This window comes from Malaclemys terrapin, chromosome 3, assembly GCF_027887155.1.
Source record: "Malaclemys terrapin pileata isolate rMalTer1 chromosome 3, rMalTer1.hap1, whole genome shotgun sequence".
NCBI lineage: Eukaryota > Metazoa > Chordata > Testudines > Emydidae > Malaclemys > Malaclemys terrapin.
Window position 1 is genome coordinate 165,018,323 of NC_071507.1, and position 15,314 is coordinate 165,033,636.

At 44.5% G+C, this 15,314-nt stretch overlaps 1 protein-coding gene across 1 annotated transcript in view; it reads left to right on the forward strand.

Moving 5' to 3' along the window:
- Window positions 1-5,997: 5,997 nt before the first annotated feature.
- Window positions 5,998-15,314, forward strand: part of CSMD1 (CUB and Sushi multiple domains 1) — a 1,946,356-nt gene continuing 1,937,039 nt past the window's right edge. Inside the window, exon 1 of the mRNA XM_054023823.1 lies at window positions 5,998-6,416. Within this exon, the coding sequence (XP_053879798.1) occupies window positions 6,350-6,416 (67 nt within the window). The 5' untranslated portion in view covers window positions 5,998-6,349. The remainder of the gene's footprint in view (window positions 6,417-15,314) is intronic.

The window sequence follows — 15,314 nt, forward strand, 5'->3', positions numbered from 1 at the left end:
AGACCGTCTGTCCCCTCGCCTAGGAGCTGCTGTCAGAGGGATGTGCTGGTCGCTTTCAGGAGCTGTCTGAGGTAAGCGCTGCCCCTCCTCGCCCCAACCCCTTGCCCCAGCCCATAGTCCACACCTCACACTCAAACTCCCTTCCAGAGCCCGACACCTCACTCCCTCCCACACCTAAACTCCTTCCCAGAGCCTGCACCCTCACCCCCCTGCACCCCAAACCCTGCCCCAGCCCAGAACCTGCATCCTGCACACAAACTTCCTCCCAGAGGCCACACCCCCTTTTGTACCCCAACCCCCTGCCCTTGCCCAGTGAAAGTAAGTGAGGCTGGGAGACAGTGAGTGACGGAGGGAGAGGGGATGGAGTGGGTGGCGCAGGGCCTCAGGGAAAGGGTGGGGGAAGTGCTGAGCAGGGGGGCTTGGGAGTCCCAAAATTTTTTAAATCAAAATGGTGGTCCTCGGGTTGCTAAAGTTTGAGAACTTCTGGTCTATAGTATTCCTCTACCATGATGTCATCCCTATTTTCCATCCTATTTACTTTACCCAGAGAATTTCAACTGGTCTGTCTCTCAGTGTCCTTCTGGAGGTCAGAACAAGCATATATTCTTTATGTATAATGCAATACCTCCTCCCTTTTTTTCCTGCCTGTTTTTTTCTGAACAAGCTATATCCTTCTGTACCAATAGTCCAGTCAGCAATTTATCCGACCAAGTTTCTGTGATGTCAGTTAAGTCATAATTTACCTTCTATACCAATACTTCCAGTTCTGTTTTATTCCCCATACTCTTTGCATTTGTGTACCCCTACCCAAGTCTGACCTGGGGGACTATCACAAACCACCTAACTCTGTCCCAAGTTTACAGTTTACTGCTTCATTGGTGTACAGTGCTAGTCTACCACCATTACCCCATCTCTAACAGCACATACCCTTAATCCCTGTATTAGTTTCATGAGCACAATTTTACTAGTGTTTCTATAATACCTATAATATCTGATTTGACCTCCTGCATCAGTAATTCCAGTTCCTCTACTTTATTGCCCAATCTCCTTTCTTTTGTGTACAAGCATGCCCTTTGCTTCCCTTGGACCTCACTGACTAGTGTAAGGTGGTACAGCTTTCCAATACTTCACCCAAGACTCACTCCAGAATCTCAACTTTAATTTCAAAAGTAAGTCTTTGGTCTTTCTGATTGTGAAGCAACATTCAAAAGTAATTATTGTAATCAGTTGGAGATTCTGTCTGTATGACTTCTGAATTTTGGATTTTATCAAATTATATTATTAAATTACTGCATCATGGAAAGCCTATATGTGTATGGATCCCCCTTGAGATAGCAGGGCTGTATCATGTCCCTGGCCTGACAGAGACAATGGTGAATGATCAGCACTCGATGATCAGCTAGTCAAAGTAAAAGACCTTGGGATAAGTGGTTTCCTGTAGCAAGGAGAAGATGCTTCCTCCCTTTGTCTGAAGGGAGCATGGTTCAGAAGTAATGGAAAATTATCAAAAGGCAGAACAGAAGAAGCAGGTGCCTGAGCCAAGCCAAGCCATGCCCATGGAGGCCAGTAGAGATCAGAAAATGACCATATTCTGAACATCTGCATCATCTACTATGAGCAGCATCTCATTCTGGCTTCTAAAGTGAGCAGAGCTTGGAAGAGTACTTTGTTTTCATTTAGATTCCCTTATTGTACATGAAAAGACCACAGGCCTTATTCACGACTTTAGAACTGTTCAGGCACCATGATCAAATGAAAGAAAAAGTAAGAGGAGTTGTGGCCCAGTGGATAAGGCATATGCCTGTGTAATGGAGTTCATCTCACCACTGTGGTGCCTCCTGCTGGCTGTCCTGAGAATTAGCCTAGCTCACCAGTGTGCCCTTGTCTGGTGACATCTCTCTGCCATCACTTCTGCTCCAGGTCCCATGTCACCCCAAGGACCATGGCATCCTCTTCAGGACACAGCCCTCCAGCTGTGTCAGTCTGTTCTCCCCACTTCTGGGGGAACCATAGTCCATTTTCCAGCCATGTGGCAAATGGGGGTGGGAAGGGGACCCAGGCCCACCCACTACTCTGGGTCCTGGCCCAGGGACCCTATAGATGGCAGCCACGTGCTGCATCCTCTCTAACCCCACAGTCTACTTCCCTGGACCACTTCTCCGTAGCCCTAGCACCTTCTCCACCCTTGTCTCAGGGCCCCAGCATGTCAGCAGCCGACCGGGTTCTATTAATCCTTTATGGGCTAGTGTGGGGCAGATGCCCCATCACAGCCTGTTAGTAAGAGAACTGGGTTCTGTTCATAATTTTGCTACTGACTTGCTGTATAACCATGAACATTAACTACTTTCTGACTTATTTTTTCTCATCTTTAAAGTAAGAATAATGCTACTTTGATCCCCCCAAAACCTCTTACTGCCAACTGTCAAAGAAGTGCAAAGTGGTACAGGTGTCTCTTGATTTTGGTATGTTTATTCTGGCTGACCAAAGAATGTGATGTGAAGTCTCAAATAAAAGCTAGTGTCACACTGGTCATCAATATCATTATGATATGTATGTACAGGTACTATGTAAGGAGTTATCTGTATCAGCAAATTATGTTCTTAAGTATGCAAATTAAAAGCAGGTCATGAAAAGGTGCCATACCTCCGTCTGGAGGAACCAGAGTATCGCTGTTGGATGTAAATTACGCACTCTAAGCTAACAGGATTAATGGCTACATGCAAAGTCAAATGTCAGTGAAGAGATGTGAAATCAACAGGAAAGGAGCACATGGGGGGTGGGGGGGACAAAAAAAAAGCCCTGGGCCTTATCCTCTTTGCATAGAACCTAGGAAGTGAATTCATGAAAGCAGGGTCTGAGCCAACCTTGACTGAAAACACTGAAGAGAACTTTGGGTGAGATAAACTTATTTAACCAGGAGCTTAACCAGTTAGTTATGTTTAGTCTCTAGAAAGTGTATTATGATTTTGCTTTATATATAACCATTTGTTTCCACTGTACTCACTCACTACCACCTGAATTTCCAGTCTTTGATAATAAATGTATTTTTGTTTTCACTAGAAATATTTCTCAGTGCTGAGGTATTAAAAGCAAAGTGCTGGTCCTGAGTTGAATCTTACAAGCTGGTGTGTACTGTTCTTTTGGGACTAGCAGGCCTGGTAACTCTGAGTGTTCAGTGGATAAGGAGCTGGACACTTCAAGGAATACTCTGAGTATTCAGTGTGCTTATCACTACCTGCACAGAGAGCAAGGTCTGTGGAGGCCAGGAAGGCAATGTTTGTGCTGCTAGAGGCTGGTAGTTTCAGGGTGCTATTCCACAGCAGGCACAAATAAGGCTCCTTCCTTGTTAAGGGCAAGTAGAGGTAAAGTGCCTCATAACCCTAGCTACTCCCGGGGAGCACCACAGCTCTTTACATACCTCCCTTTGTAAAGAACTCTGATATCTATGCCTGAAAGTTATATATAAGTGCCAATAATATTTAATCCAGGGGTTCTCAAACTTCATTGTATTGAGACCCCCCCCCCTTTTGACAATAAAAATTACTACATGACCCCAGGAGAGGGGACCGGAGCCTGAGCCCCAGGTGTGGGGAGGCCAAAGCCGAAGCTCAAGGACTTCAAGCCCAGACAGGGTTCTGTAATCTGAGTCCCGACGCCCAGGACTAAAGACGTCAGGCTTCAGCCACAGGCGGTGGTTCCCAGTCCCCAGAAAGTCTAAATTAGCCCTGGTGACCCCATTAACATGGGGTCATGACCCATTTTGAGGTCTTGACCCATAGTCTGAGAACTGCTGATTTAATCAATAATACAGTTACTTTTGCTGATTTAAATAAGATTCTCGGTACTACTTAATGTTTGAATTTTAAGGGCCTGGCTAGAGGAACAGTAGTGCATCACAAGTTGGGGTGTAATCCAGCTGGCACTGAGTGTGGGTGTGGACCCTGCTGTCCTGCACTGACCTTTCCATAGCGTGCTTTGATCTACGCATCACTGAAAAGGGACTAGATCAAAATCTAGTGGTGGAAAGGGCAAAAAGTTCAATGGGTTTCTCCAATAAACTTCTATTTTTAGGAAATCTGGGCCCAGAACTAGTGTGGGTTAGGAACCAGCAATCCCAATTTTAAGCTTGGTGAACATTTCTGCAGCTCACACAATGACTTCAGAATTTGGCACAGTCCATCACAATGAGTGATCTGCACGATAAATACGATGGTGGGACAGCTGAATTGCATGTCAGTAGTGAAGTGCATCAGTAGAGGAAATCTGTGTGGGGAAGTTCTCACAGTGCCTGCCTACATGCTGCCTGATTCTAGCCACTTTTAGAATCTTCTTATTGTCATGAATACAAAAATTCTTCTTAGAGGTGAGTTTCAAATACAGACCAGAATATATCTTTATTACAAAGTGTTCAGTTCTTCACATATGCATCCTAGGAGTGCAGTCATTTTTGGAGTAGAATTCAGAAATAAACATCGAAAAAATATGAAGCCATCACAAGAAATACTTACCACGAGATGGCAGTAATGTCACGTCTTTTCCTGCAGATTTTCATTGCCCTGAGATTTTTTGGGTGAGAAACGCAACAACATTAATACATAAATACAAGCTTATTACAAAGTCAGCCTCCCCCGTTCAATACCCATTCGCCACCTCACCGCAACTTACAATGAGAAAACAACGTTGCATATTTTACCAAGAAAGAAAACTCATCATAAGTGAATAATTACAACCTTGAAATTACCTCTCTCCACGTGTGTCGTTTCATTCCTATGATCCTTTGTAATATTTTAATTACAGATATAGGTAACATCAAGCATTAATTATGTAGTTAAGCACAGTGTGTATTATTAGTGGCTATAGTGTTTTAATTCCTATTGGGTCTAAACCAAGACTTGGGGCTCTCATTTTTAAAGATATTTTCTTAATTGTAAAAAGATACTAGGTGCAAAGGTGGGGTGAAGGCTGGGGGGGAAGCGCACATTTATCCTAATCCTGGTAACACTACAACATATAATATGCTAAAGTTTTATTTTCATCAGCCTCTCTGAACAGCCTCCTTTTGTGTTAGGTTCATGTCTAAGAGAAGCCCTTCCTGAGTACTAGCCTGGCGTGTCTGGATTTTAAAAACGTTTTTTAATGGCAGAAATCCTTCTTGGTGACATGAGTCATTAGGAATAGGAGTGCAAAGACAAGACACCGTTTCTCAAGGAGACTTCGGTTCTTTTAGTTCCCCTAAGAAGCTCAGTTTGTTCTGATTGAAGAATTTGGAATGAACTATTGGAGCACATAACAGGTCAGAAATTCTTCCTTTTCCAAAGCTAGCTTGGGGCTAGAGCTACCAGGGATTTCCTCCTCCTCCTTCCCTCTTCCCCCCCTCCCCAGCTTTGGAAACTACATAGCGATTACAAATCGCGGAGGCGCCCTAGCGAGGGAGCGTGGAAGAGGCACTTGAGAAGATTGATCTAAGAGCAGGACCTCATGCAAATAGGGTGGTTCATTTCGTAACCAAGTGTTGTGCAACACAGGGCATTGTTCGCCCTTCTCTTGGCATCTGTGCGAGCTAATTGCGTGCAGTGAAGGCCAGGGGCACTGACAGCAAGTAGGAGCCAAGAGGGTGTAGGAAGGAAGTCTTTGCCTTCATGGGACTCTTCAAGTGTACCTCACGTTGCCTCGCCTTGCTGTCCCCTGCGCGTGTGAGTGCCTGAGACAAAGTAACCCCGATGCTATGGCAAAGGCGCCTGGTTCTTGAGCGGGGAGGCTGCCGGGCGAGTGTGGGTGCCTGCACTCTGCAGCCAGGAGGCTGCCCACTTGGGTTGGTGTGTGTTGGCTGTGCAGCTCCAGCCAGTCTCCTTCCCCTCTCTGTGGGAAGTGATGGTTGAGTCCAGCAGCAGTAGCAGCAGCTCCTTGTGTCGCTAGCAGCCCGTCTGCTGCGCTCTCGATCCCTCCCTCTCTCCTCCCTCCTCCTCCTTCTCACACTCGCTGGATCGCTCTCCGCCTGCTGCCTCTTCTCTCTTGCCTCCCTGCTTCTCTCGATGCCTCTTTGCCTGGGTCTCTGCTTGTTTTTCCTCCCCCTTGGACCGGCCAGCCCGCAACCAGGCTCTAAGCATCCCAGCCCTGCAGTGGCTCAGGACTTGATGCTATGAGAAGAGCGAAGCGAGCCGAGCGACCAGTCCTGCAGGAGGCGTCGGATGCTGCGCTGCTCTCGGGACCTGGATCTTTCCCCTCTTCCTCTCTTTGCCCTTTGGTGATTATTTGGCACTGTCCTTAGTCCCACTGCTCCTCGGAGGAGACGGTCACAGCCGAGAAGAGCCGCCGGGGCTGTGTGTGGGTGTGTGGAATAACTGCAGACATGACTGCGTGGAGGAAATTCAAGTCTCTGCTGTTTTTCTGCGCGGGGCTCCTCACTGCAGCTCAGGGTAAGATTTGGGTTTCTTGCAATCAGGGTCTGTATTTGTGCTCAGGAAGGAGCTGACTGGGGATCGGGGCGATTATTTCATCCCAACTCTCCGCTCCCCACCGGCGAGTTCCCCATCACTGATTTCTGTTCAACGCAATTACAGGCATTCGGCTTCCCAAGCCATCCCTCCCCCGTTTCCCTTATCCTCTCTCTCCCATGTGGACTTCTCCGGGCTTTGGGGTCAGAGCCAGCCCGATGGCTCCTGACAAGCATTCGGGGGAAAGTGGCGAGCAGGAGCCGGACCCCAACTGCTCTCTGCCCGCTGTGGTGCTCCGAGAGGAGCTGTGCGCATAGGATGCGGAGGGGAGTTTGCGAACAGTTCCCCGCTGCACACGGCTGTGCGGTACTTACCAGCGTGCTGTGGACAGCACCTGGGCGGGCAAGTTTGTTTCTCCCCTCCCTTCCCTGGATTTAAATATACCTCCCCACTCCTGACACCGCGATCCGGCTCCCTGCTCCCGCGGCTGGGCGAGCGGGTGTCTGCGGGGAGTCGCCCCCGCTTTCCCTATGGTCGGACTTCGTCTCTTGTAAGTTCCCAGGAGTGGCCTAGCTGGGGAAGTAGCGGAAAGAAGGAAAGCTGGGTCCGGCTTCTCTAAAGCCCTCCTCTCCTCTCCTCTCCTCTCCTCTCCTCTCCTCTCCTCTCCTCTGCGGGGATGAAGGGAGCTCTGTGATGCCCAGCACATCAAATGCACAGCGCTCCCCACCCGAGCAGCTTGGCTTTCGCCTGGGAATGAGTTAGGTGACGGGGGAGGGGCTGCAGAACGGGGTTTCACAACTTCAGGGCTGGCCTCAGCCCCAACACTTGCCTCATGTCTGGAGACAACAACTTCCCCATTATTCGCTTCGTCTCTTGTTAGCCGGGTCCTTTAAAGTGCTGCGCTGGGGGGTGGGGAGGGAGGATGCTCACCTCACAGCAAGGCAACTGTCCCTGTTTCCTAGTTCACCTGCTCGGAGCTGTTTTCTCTATATGCAGCCTGTCCTCCTGGGGGGGGGGGGGTCGGTTTATTTTGTCATCTGCACAGCGCGTGGGAGGTGGGGGCAGGGTCCCTTCCTCCTCCCAAATTTTCAAAATGTTTCTTAAAAATAAATAGTTGATTCCGTCTCATTTTCCTCCCATTTTCTGCCTCCTTCTGCTGCTCCCCAGTTGTTGTTGTCTGTTGGGGTGTTTTTTGGGTGGGTGACTGAAAATAGGGAAGGAGAGAAAGAAAGCGAAACGCCAAACTCCAAACTGAGGAGGAGTTTTAGTTCCTCGTTCCCTGTCTTGCCCTCTCCTTTGAGCCCCTCGTCCTGGGGGTCACTGCTACACGGGGCGGCACTGCAGAGTGCCCTTTGGTTTTAGTATGTTCCCGGGGTAGCTTTGGTCCGCAGCAGCGTTTCTGAGAGGGGTGCGAGGCAGTAGGTGTATAGTTGGTTCTGATCCACTTTGAGCTGGGCAAAGGAACCGACGGATCAGCAATAAGACACGTCTGGTCCCTAAACCCCCGAGGACCCTGCCTCAGCTCAAATCCTGGGACTGCCCAGAGCAGTGACAGGGCAACATCGGGTCACTAGGCTATCTCCGATCTCCTTTTACTGGTAGGGAATAGAGAACAGAGAAGCACAAACATCGAATTGATTTGGTGGTGGTGGTGCTGAAAGGGCAGCTCCTTAAATGGGGGTTGTCCTTGGTGCAATACATGGTGCACTCCAGTCCCAGGATGGAAAGCAAAAAATCTGTTATGTATAATCACCTGTCCAGACGTCCAGCGTCCCCAGCCCCCACCTGCCTCCCCCCTTTCTGCCGGCTGATCGTTTCTCCCTGGCAGGGGCTATTTGCTTTCCCCCCTTTCGGTTCCTGATCCTTTCCCAATTAACCTACGCTTTGCACTGCCCTGCGGCTGTTTAATAATCCTCACACGTGCCTGGCACTTCAACCCCTGCCTCTGGATTGGGTGGGTTTGGGGAATAATGATACAAAGCCGGATCCGCTGGCACGTCGCGCTGGGTCTAGGAGGCGGGGGTGATAACAGCTGCCTGGGTCCAGAAGCGCCGCCAGCTCCAGAAGTTCGGGGCCGAGGGGAGGGAGGGATAGGCTAGGTCAGGAACTGACACCCAATGGCAATTCCCAATTCCACCCCTGCCCCAGCCCACCCCACCGGACGGAGCAAGGCCAATAATCTGTCCCCTGACCGGGCCTCAGGGGTGGAATGGGGCGAGTTGCAATCAATGCTACTATTGTCTCGGCTCTCTTGGAGGACTTAGACCCGCTCCTCATTTATAACATACACTGTAGCTGATTCTGGCGTTTGACATTTAAGTGTTTCTTTTCACGGCTGACAGCACATATGAAAAGCTGGAGGCTGGATCTTGGTTATCCAGCGCCGATCCGACGTGGTTTGGTTACATACAAAGAGCTTGGCCAGGCACATTTGGGCACTACCTCTGATGCTGGGCTGCAGAATATAATTATACCTGGCTTAATATGGAGTAGGAACGCACCCACTTAAAGGCTGCAACCTGACTTAATATTGAAGCCAAACAACAGGTAGAAGAGGAAACAGCAGGGATATTTGACATGATTCTTTCCCATTAAGGTCCCTAGGCAGTTGCGTACAGGTATCTATATTTAGTAAAAGATAAACCTAAGTCTGGAATTAGATTTACAGAGTAAAAAGAGCGAGATAATTCATTGCTTAGTAATATGAACAGTCTTTGCTTTCAGAAGCCCATAAAATCTTAATGAATAGATCCCAGGAACTCTTTATTTTAGCTGTCCAATGGCGGTGAATTAATTTGCTGTTCATTGTACTAGGGATTCTCTTGGGTTTGATATGTAAAGCTCCAAAGTGATGCATTTTTCTGTAGGTGTTGCCTTGCACGTAGTTTTCCCTTTATCCAGCTGTAAATGAGAGCTCGTCTACCTCCTGCATTGCTCTTTAACAGTAGCATTATGAAATGTAATTCAGACACTCTGCTGCTGTACAATTGGCTACAACTTTTCAAAGGTAAAAAGCAAGGACTGACTGTAGGTAAAGAAATGCGCACATTTTCCCTTAATGTAGTAAGTAGACTTAGAAACATTGCTTTGACTTCTATTTAGCTGCTACCATTCTGTTATACTGATGGATGTGAGTATTTTGCAAAACAGGTAAAGTTTTTCTCCTTTACATGCTATAGAGAGACAGACATGGAGTCATTTAAAAATATCACTCCTTCAGAAACTACCGGAGAAAAGAATACCTCACAAGGCAAACAACAGCAGTACTCAGCTCTGTAGGGGAAGGTGGCTTGTTTATCATAATCATTTGTTCATTTTGATATGCTACAACTCAGCCAAAAACCTCCAGGAGTCTGTTAGTTTATTTGAATCTTGCAAAAACACAGCAGCATTCCCCCCCCCCCCCCTTTAAAAAAGATGAGAAACATCTACTATTAGGAAAGTAAAGCAGAAGATTTAAATTACTGTGAGATTAAAATTTCTTCAGGCTAGAAGGTTAACATAATCTCTCTACTGGTGGAATCTTTATTCTTTGGTGTCTCTAGCTACTTTTATAGAAGACAACATAGGGGAATGCATTGATGAAATGTTTTATACTGGGTACAATACATGTTTTCAAATATTTTCAAGATCAGTTACTGTCCTTTTTCAAATCACTTTGGCAATGAAAGAGAAAGTACGCCACTTAATTGTCTCAAACAGAATGTTCATAAACAAGTTTTATTTTATATTACAACCTCAGAGGTATAGTTCATGTAAATCAAAAAGAGAGAAGGAAAGAGATTTCTGTGTTTAAATCATATCCAGTCTGGGAAAGCACTCACACATCTACAGGTTAAAGATCTTGTTTTAAAAAAAAGCAACCCTGCATTTTATGTACTCTCTGTTTGCTGTGGCCACTTTGTCAAATAATTACTATGACTACAACACCTATAAGTTTCCACTATGTTTAAGGCCTGCTCAGTTGAGTTGAGAACGTTTCTCTCTTAAAGTCATGTATTTTCTCTATCTGCGGAGCAATGTTTCTCAAACTGTGAAGATGGTGTCCCTAGAGAGGCTCCTATTTCCTCCAGAGGAAGCTCAAACAAGCAAGGAGAAAATGAGTTAAACCGGATTATTTTTTTATTTTTTTTTATTTTTGCATTTAGGACCAGAGCCAAGTATTGGATGTTCAGAAGTGAGTGATAAGTACTCAATGGACAATCCCTTTTCTGCTCAGTCTGAAGTGGGAATGGCCTAACAAGAAACAAAAATGAGCAGGCAGTTCTGTCCCCAGCATTAAAATATGCTGTCCTAATGTACCAGTGTATTCACTTTTAATAAATTATCTCCTCATTTTAAAAATACACCTTTACATTAGGAAAGACCCATATTTCTGGTTTTACACTAGAGTAAAAATATTAGGTAACAGCTGAGAAAACTACACTGTAGAAATTATGAGTTCACCGGAGATCCCAAGAACACAGCCACCTTCTAGTTTTATCCCTCCTATTAAAGACAGTCCAAAAGAAGATACAGTAGTGTGCTAATATGAGGCCCTGACGATGGTGTACAAGAGCCCAGTTGTGTGAGATGTACAATGACCTCAGGGCTCACTAAAATCAAAATGGGTGTTGAGGCACCTTCTGAGATAGACTAAAAGCACCGGAAATATTCTCTGGGCTAGTTTCAGAGCTTAGTTTTGCACTAGACATTTATGCCCTTTCATACATATGTATGATTTAGACTAAAGCTTGAGAGTATTATGTGGGTTTTTTGTTTGTTTTGTTTTTCTGCTAAGTGTTCCTCCTATACAAATTTGGGGCCTGAGTCTTGATCTTATTTGTATTGGTTGTAGAGCAGAGTAATGACATATTTATTTAGGTTGGAATTTTCAAAGAAGCTTAAGGAAGTTATGGTTCAAATACCTTTGAAATTGAAACTTTGATCCCACTGAATACAAGTGTGTAAATCTCAAGGTACAGAAACCAACACATTAATGGTTTGCTGTACTGCAGGTCCTATCTGGGAGGTGACTGAGAACCCTTATTGACTATTAATTTGAAAACTTACAAGTCCAGTCTTTTGTACACCATCATTTGACCTTCATATTAATACCTTGTTCCAGAGTAATCCACTGCTTAAGGTGTGGTACTGTAAAATCAAATATTACTGTGAGTTCAAAGCCATGAAGTAACTGGGATCTTTACATCTCTGGTCCCTGAGGTCCAGTCTCCATTTAAAAACTAGGTTGGTAGGGGTGTGATTTCTTTTGCCGACATCATTATGCCAGTAAAAGCCCTAGCGTGGATGCGGTTATATCAGTAGATCTTATTTTGATTGGCTGAATCACTGTAAGCTATAAGCACTTTTATGCATTATAATTGTGTCTATAGAAGGAGGCCTTTGCCATTTTAATTATGCTAACATCTTTAAAGCAGCAAAACTTTTAAGTTTAGACAAGGCCTGTAGTGTAGTTGAGTGGCATTACTAGAAAGAAGAACAGGAGTACTTGTGGCACCTTAGAGACTAACAAATTTATTACTAGAAAGGTATCCTAGTGTAATTGCAATAAGATTATGGCCCTTCTGGAATCACATCAACATGGCTGCAAAATTAAGATTATAGTATTATGCTGTTTCCCCCCACCATTTCTGCAATGAACAAAGAATGGGTGATATGGAAGTGCCCCGTATGGATGTATGAATTGCTTATTTTACTGAGATACTTTACTTTTCTACATCAGCTGCAATTTCCTTTCCAATGGTTCTCAAACTTCCTTTTTCGTGGACCACTTGAAAATTGCCGAGGGTCTCAGCGGACCACTTAATGATCTTTCCAAATGTTGTTTGTTCCATTAGCTAACTATTGTCAAGTGCTTTGGATAAAAGTGCTATATAATAATAATGATATAATAATAATAATAATTAAGATTTTTTTGCTCTACAAATAAAAACACACAACTCATATTTTAATATCAGTAGTCCTCACCTTTCTAACGTGACAGATGTGCCCTCTCTCCCCTTCGCAGCAGCCCCCGAGGGAAAGAGGGGGGTCTCTCCCCTGCCACAGCAGCCACAGCCCTGGAGCTGGGGAAAGTCGCCTCTTTCTCTGGCTGCCGCAGCCCTGCACATCCCAAATTCCTCCTGCCTCCTCTTCTCACCCCACTGCCCCCTCCCACCTACCCTCTTCCCCCCACTCCCCAAGGCCACCACCTCACCTTACATGTATGTCTTCTCCAGGGTCCAGGCACCTAATTAGTGGAGCCATGCCTGCGCAGCTCCACTAATTAGGTGGGTGGCCCTTCATTCTGTCATGTGCAGCCGCCCAGGCACGCACCTTGGAGGGAACTATCCACGGACCACCTGCATGGAGCTCTTGGAACACTGGTGGTCCATGGACCACAGTTTGAGAACCTTTGCTTTACACCATTTTGATCAACCAGTAACTTTTGAACTAGGGACAAATACCCTCAGTGCCTGAGGAAAACTGAGATCTTGCTTTGTCCTCATATCTTTATTCTAGATGGATGAAAGATTCCAGTAAACCACACAACATTTCTTCCATATTTCAGAAAATCAACATTAGCTTGGTTATAAACATTAATTAATGCTTAAACAAACTACTTGGATTAGTGCCAGTGTTATATTGATATACAAAGGCAATATTTATCAGTTGTTTACATTTTGGAATTTAATTGTAAAAGAAGAAACACACATGCACAGAGACCTCTTACAAGAGAAATACTACATTGTATTGTCATTAAAGAGTGATACCATTCTTCAGAGCATACATATTTTTCTCCAAGATCATATGCAGTTGAAAAACTGTAAACCACAACAGTTTCCCATCATTTTTAACTGGAGGGACCATTCAGTTAAAAAGTAGAGCAAGAATTAATTAGTCTCATATGTCTGATGATTAACCAGATGCCTCTTGATTAATCAGAGTATTGTCAATAGTTCACTTTCAGTGAAAGATAAGCAAAAACAAACAAACAAACAAACAACCCCCCCACCCCGATTTCTTGCAATTTTAGTAATGCGCTAATTTCAGGTATAAAAATGAATTGCAAGTTGTTACAGCTTCACAGTTGTTAAATTATGCATTTTTAATTACCGATTAGCTATGCAATAGCTATTTCCATCTTTATATAACTTAACATTTAGAGACATTTTTTAGTAAAGCAACATAACTTATTATAATTTTGAGGATCCAATACTGCTGTAATTGATGTCAATAGGAATTTTTCTGTTGATTTCAACAGTAGCTGGATGGGGCCCATGGTGAATGATTAGTTCTCGGAATAAGGCTGAGAAAAGATTGTGACTTTGTGATGGAACACCCTTTTTCTCAGGTGAACTTTGAGTCACTGGGGCCCTCTGTCAGGATTTACACTGGTGTAAAACAGCATGAACTTGCAGTGAATCTGGGTCATTGATCTTGGCAGCATTAATAGGCTCATATAATTACGAAGGTAATCTGTTCTTGAACAAATTATCCAATATACAAAACAGATATAGAGTTTTACTCAACTTCTGGTTTGCTGCTTCTCCCCTCCCCTCTTTAAGAAATTATTGTGGACAATGTGCAGAAAATGCTACCGTCATTTTAGTCTTGAAATGTTTTATGTCTCTTCGACAGTATCCCAGGGATACTGAAGTACGGGATCATGCTCCACAATCATGTCTCTTTTGTACAGTGGTATTCTGGAAAAAAATTGTTTGCTAAATTGCAGCTCATACAGTGTTGAGCATGATGAATAATACTTTGCAAAGCCCACAGCCTTTGTTTTGCAAACAGTTGCATAAAATATTGTCACCATTTTAAAATGGAATTTTGCAGCCCTTGCCTTTTACTTTATTTGCAATTTCAAAGTAAGATTTTTTTACTGAAAAGTTGCAAAATGCAAGATTTTGCATATTTTTCTATGAAAGTAATCTTTGTTTTTTTTATTATAGAGTGGGCTGATAGTGACACCTGTAGTTAGATTGCCTAATTTATTTTTAAAAAAGGCTTAAACACCTCCATTGTTGGCATCAAACCTTTGAAATTTGGCAGCGAGTGTCCTGGGGCCAGAGATGTGCCTTTTCTTTTTTCCATGAGCTTCTGATCAAATATAAAAGTGATGTAAACTTTTGAAAATAATCATTTCCCTACTTTCACGTGTGTTGTCAGCATCATTTTGGCAGCAAGCCAAAATAATAACGGAACATAAAATTCTAATCTAGGGCCTGGTTTACCAAAGCTGTGGCAGCGCACATTGTATTGGGAACCCCAGGAACAGGCCAGATCTCCAGGAGTTGGGAAAAGGAGCTGGACCAGGCTCCACACAACCATCACAAACACAACATATGACTCTAGTGGCCCATTCCCACCAGTGGGGGCACCAGATTGGAAAGGAGCTCCCCAGCTCCCAGGCTGAGAGAGAGAAAGAGAGTTGACACTGGCAACCTTAACTGACATTTTCCTGCTTCTGAGTGCTTGACTTTACAATCTAAATAAGGTTTAGATTAAGATTAATCATAGTGGGTTCTTTTTAATGTAATTATTGGCATTTTGTATGTAGTTGCAATGAGATTATAGTGCTCCAAGGAACATAAGATCAGGGCACTGTATTTCTAGGCACTGTAGAAACATATATGCACACATGGATCCTGAAAGAGAACAAAACAAGTTACTGTAACAAACAATAAGAAAAGAAGAGGGAACAAAGTGGTGAGGCTAACGGTATGCTTGAGAAAGGGAAACAGGAAGTATCCTTCTGATCTTTCTTATAATATAATACAGGAATTGAGTCAAACTAAGCATTTGGAGACAGTGCTACTGTATAATTCACTTTTAGAACTCTAGTACCATCAAGCAGCTGCTGATGTTACAGTATGTGACCTTCTACCTTTG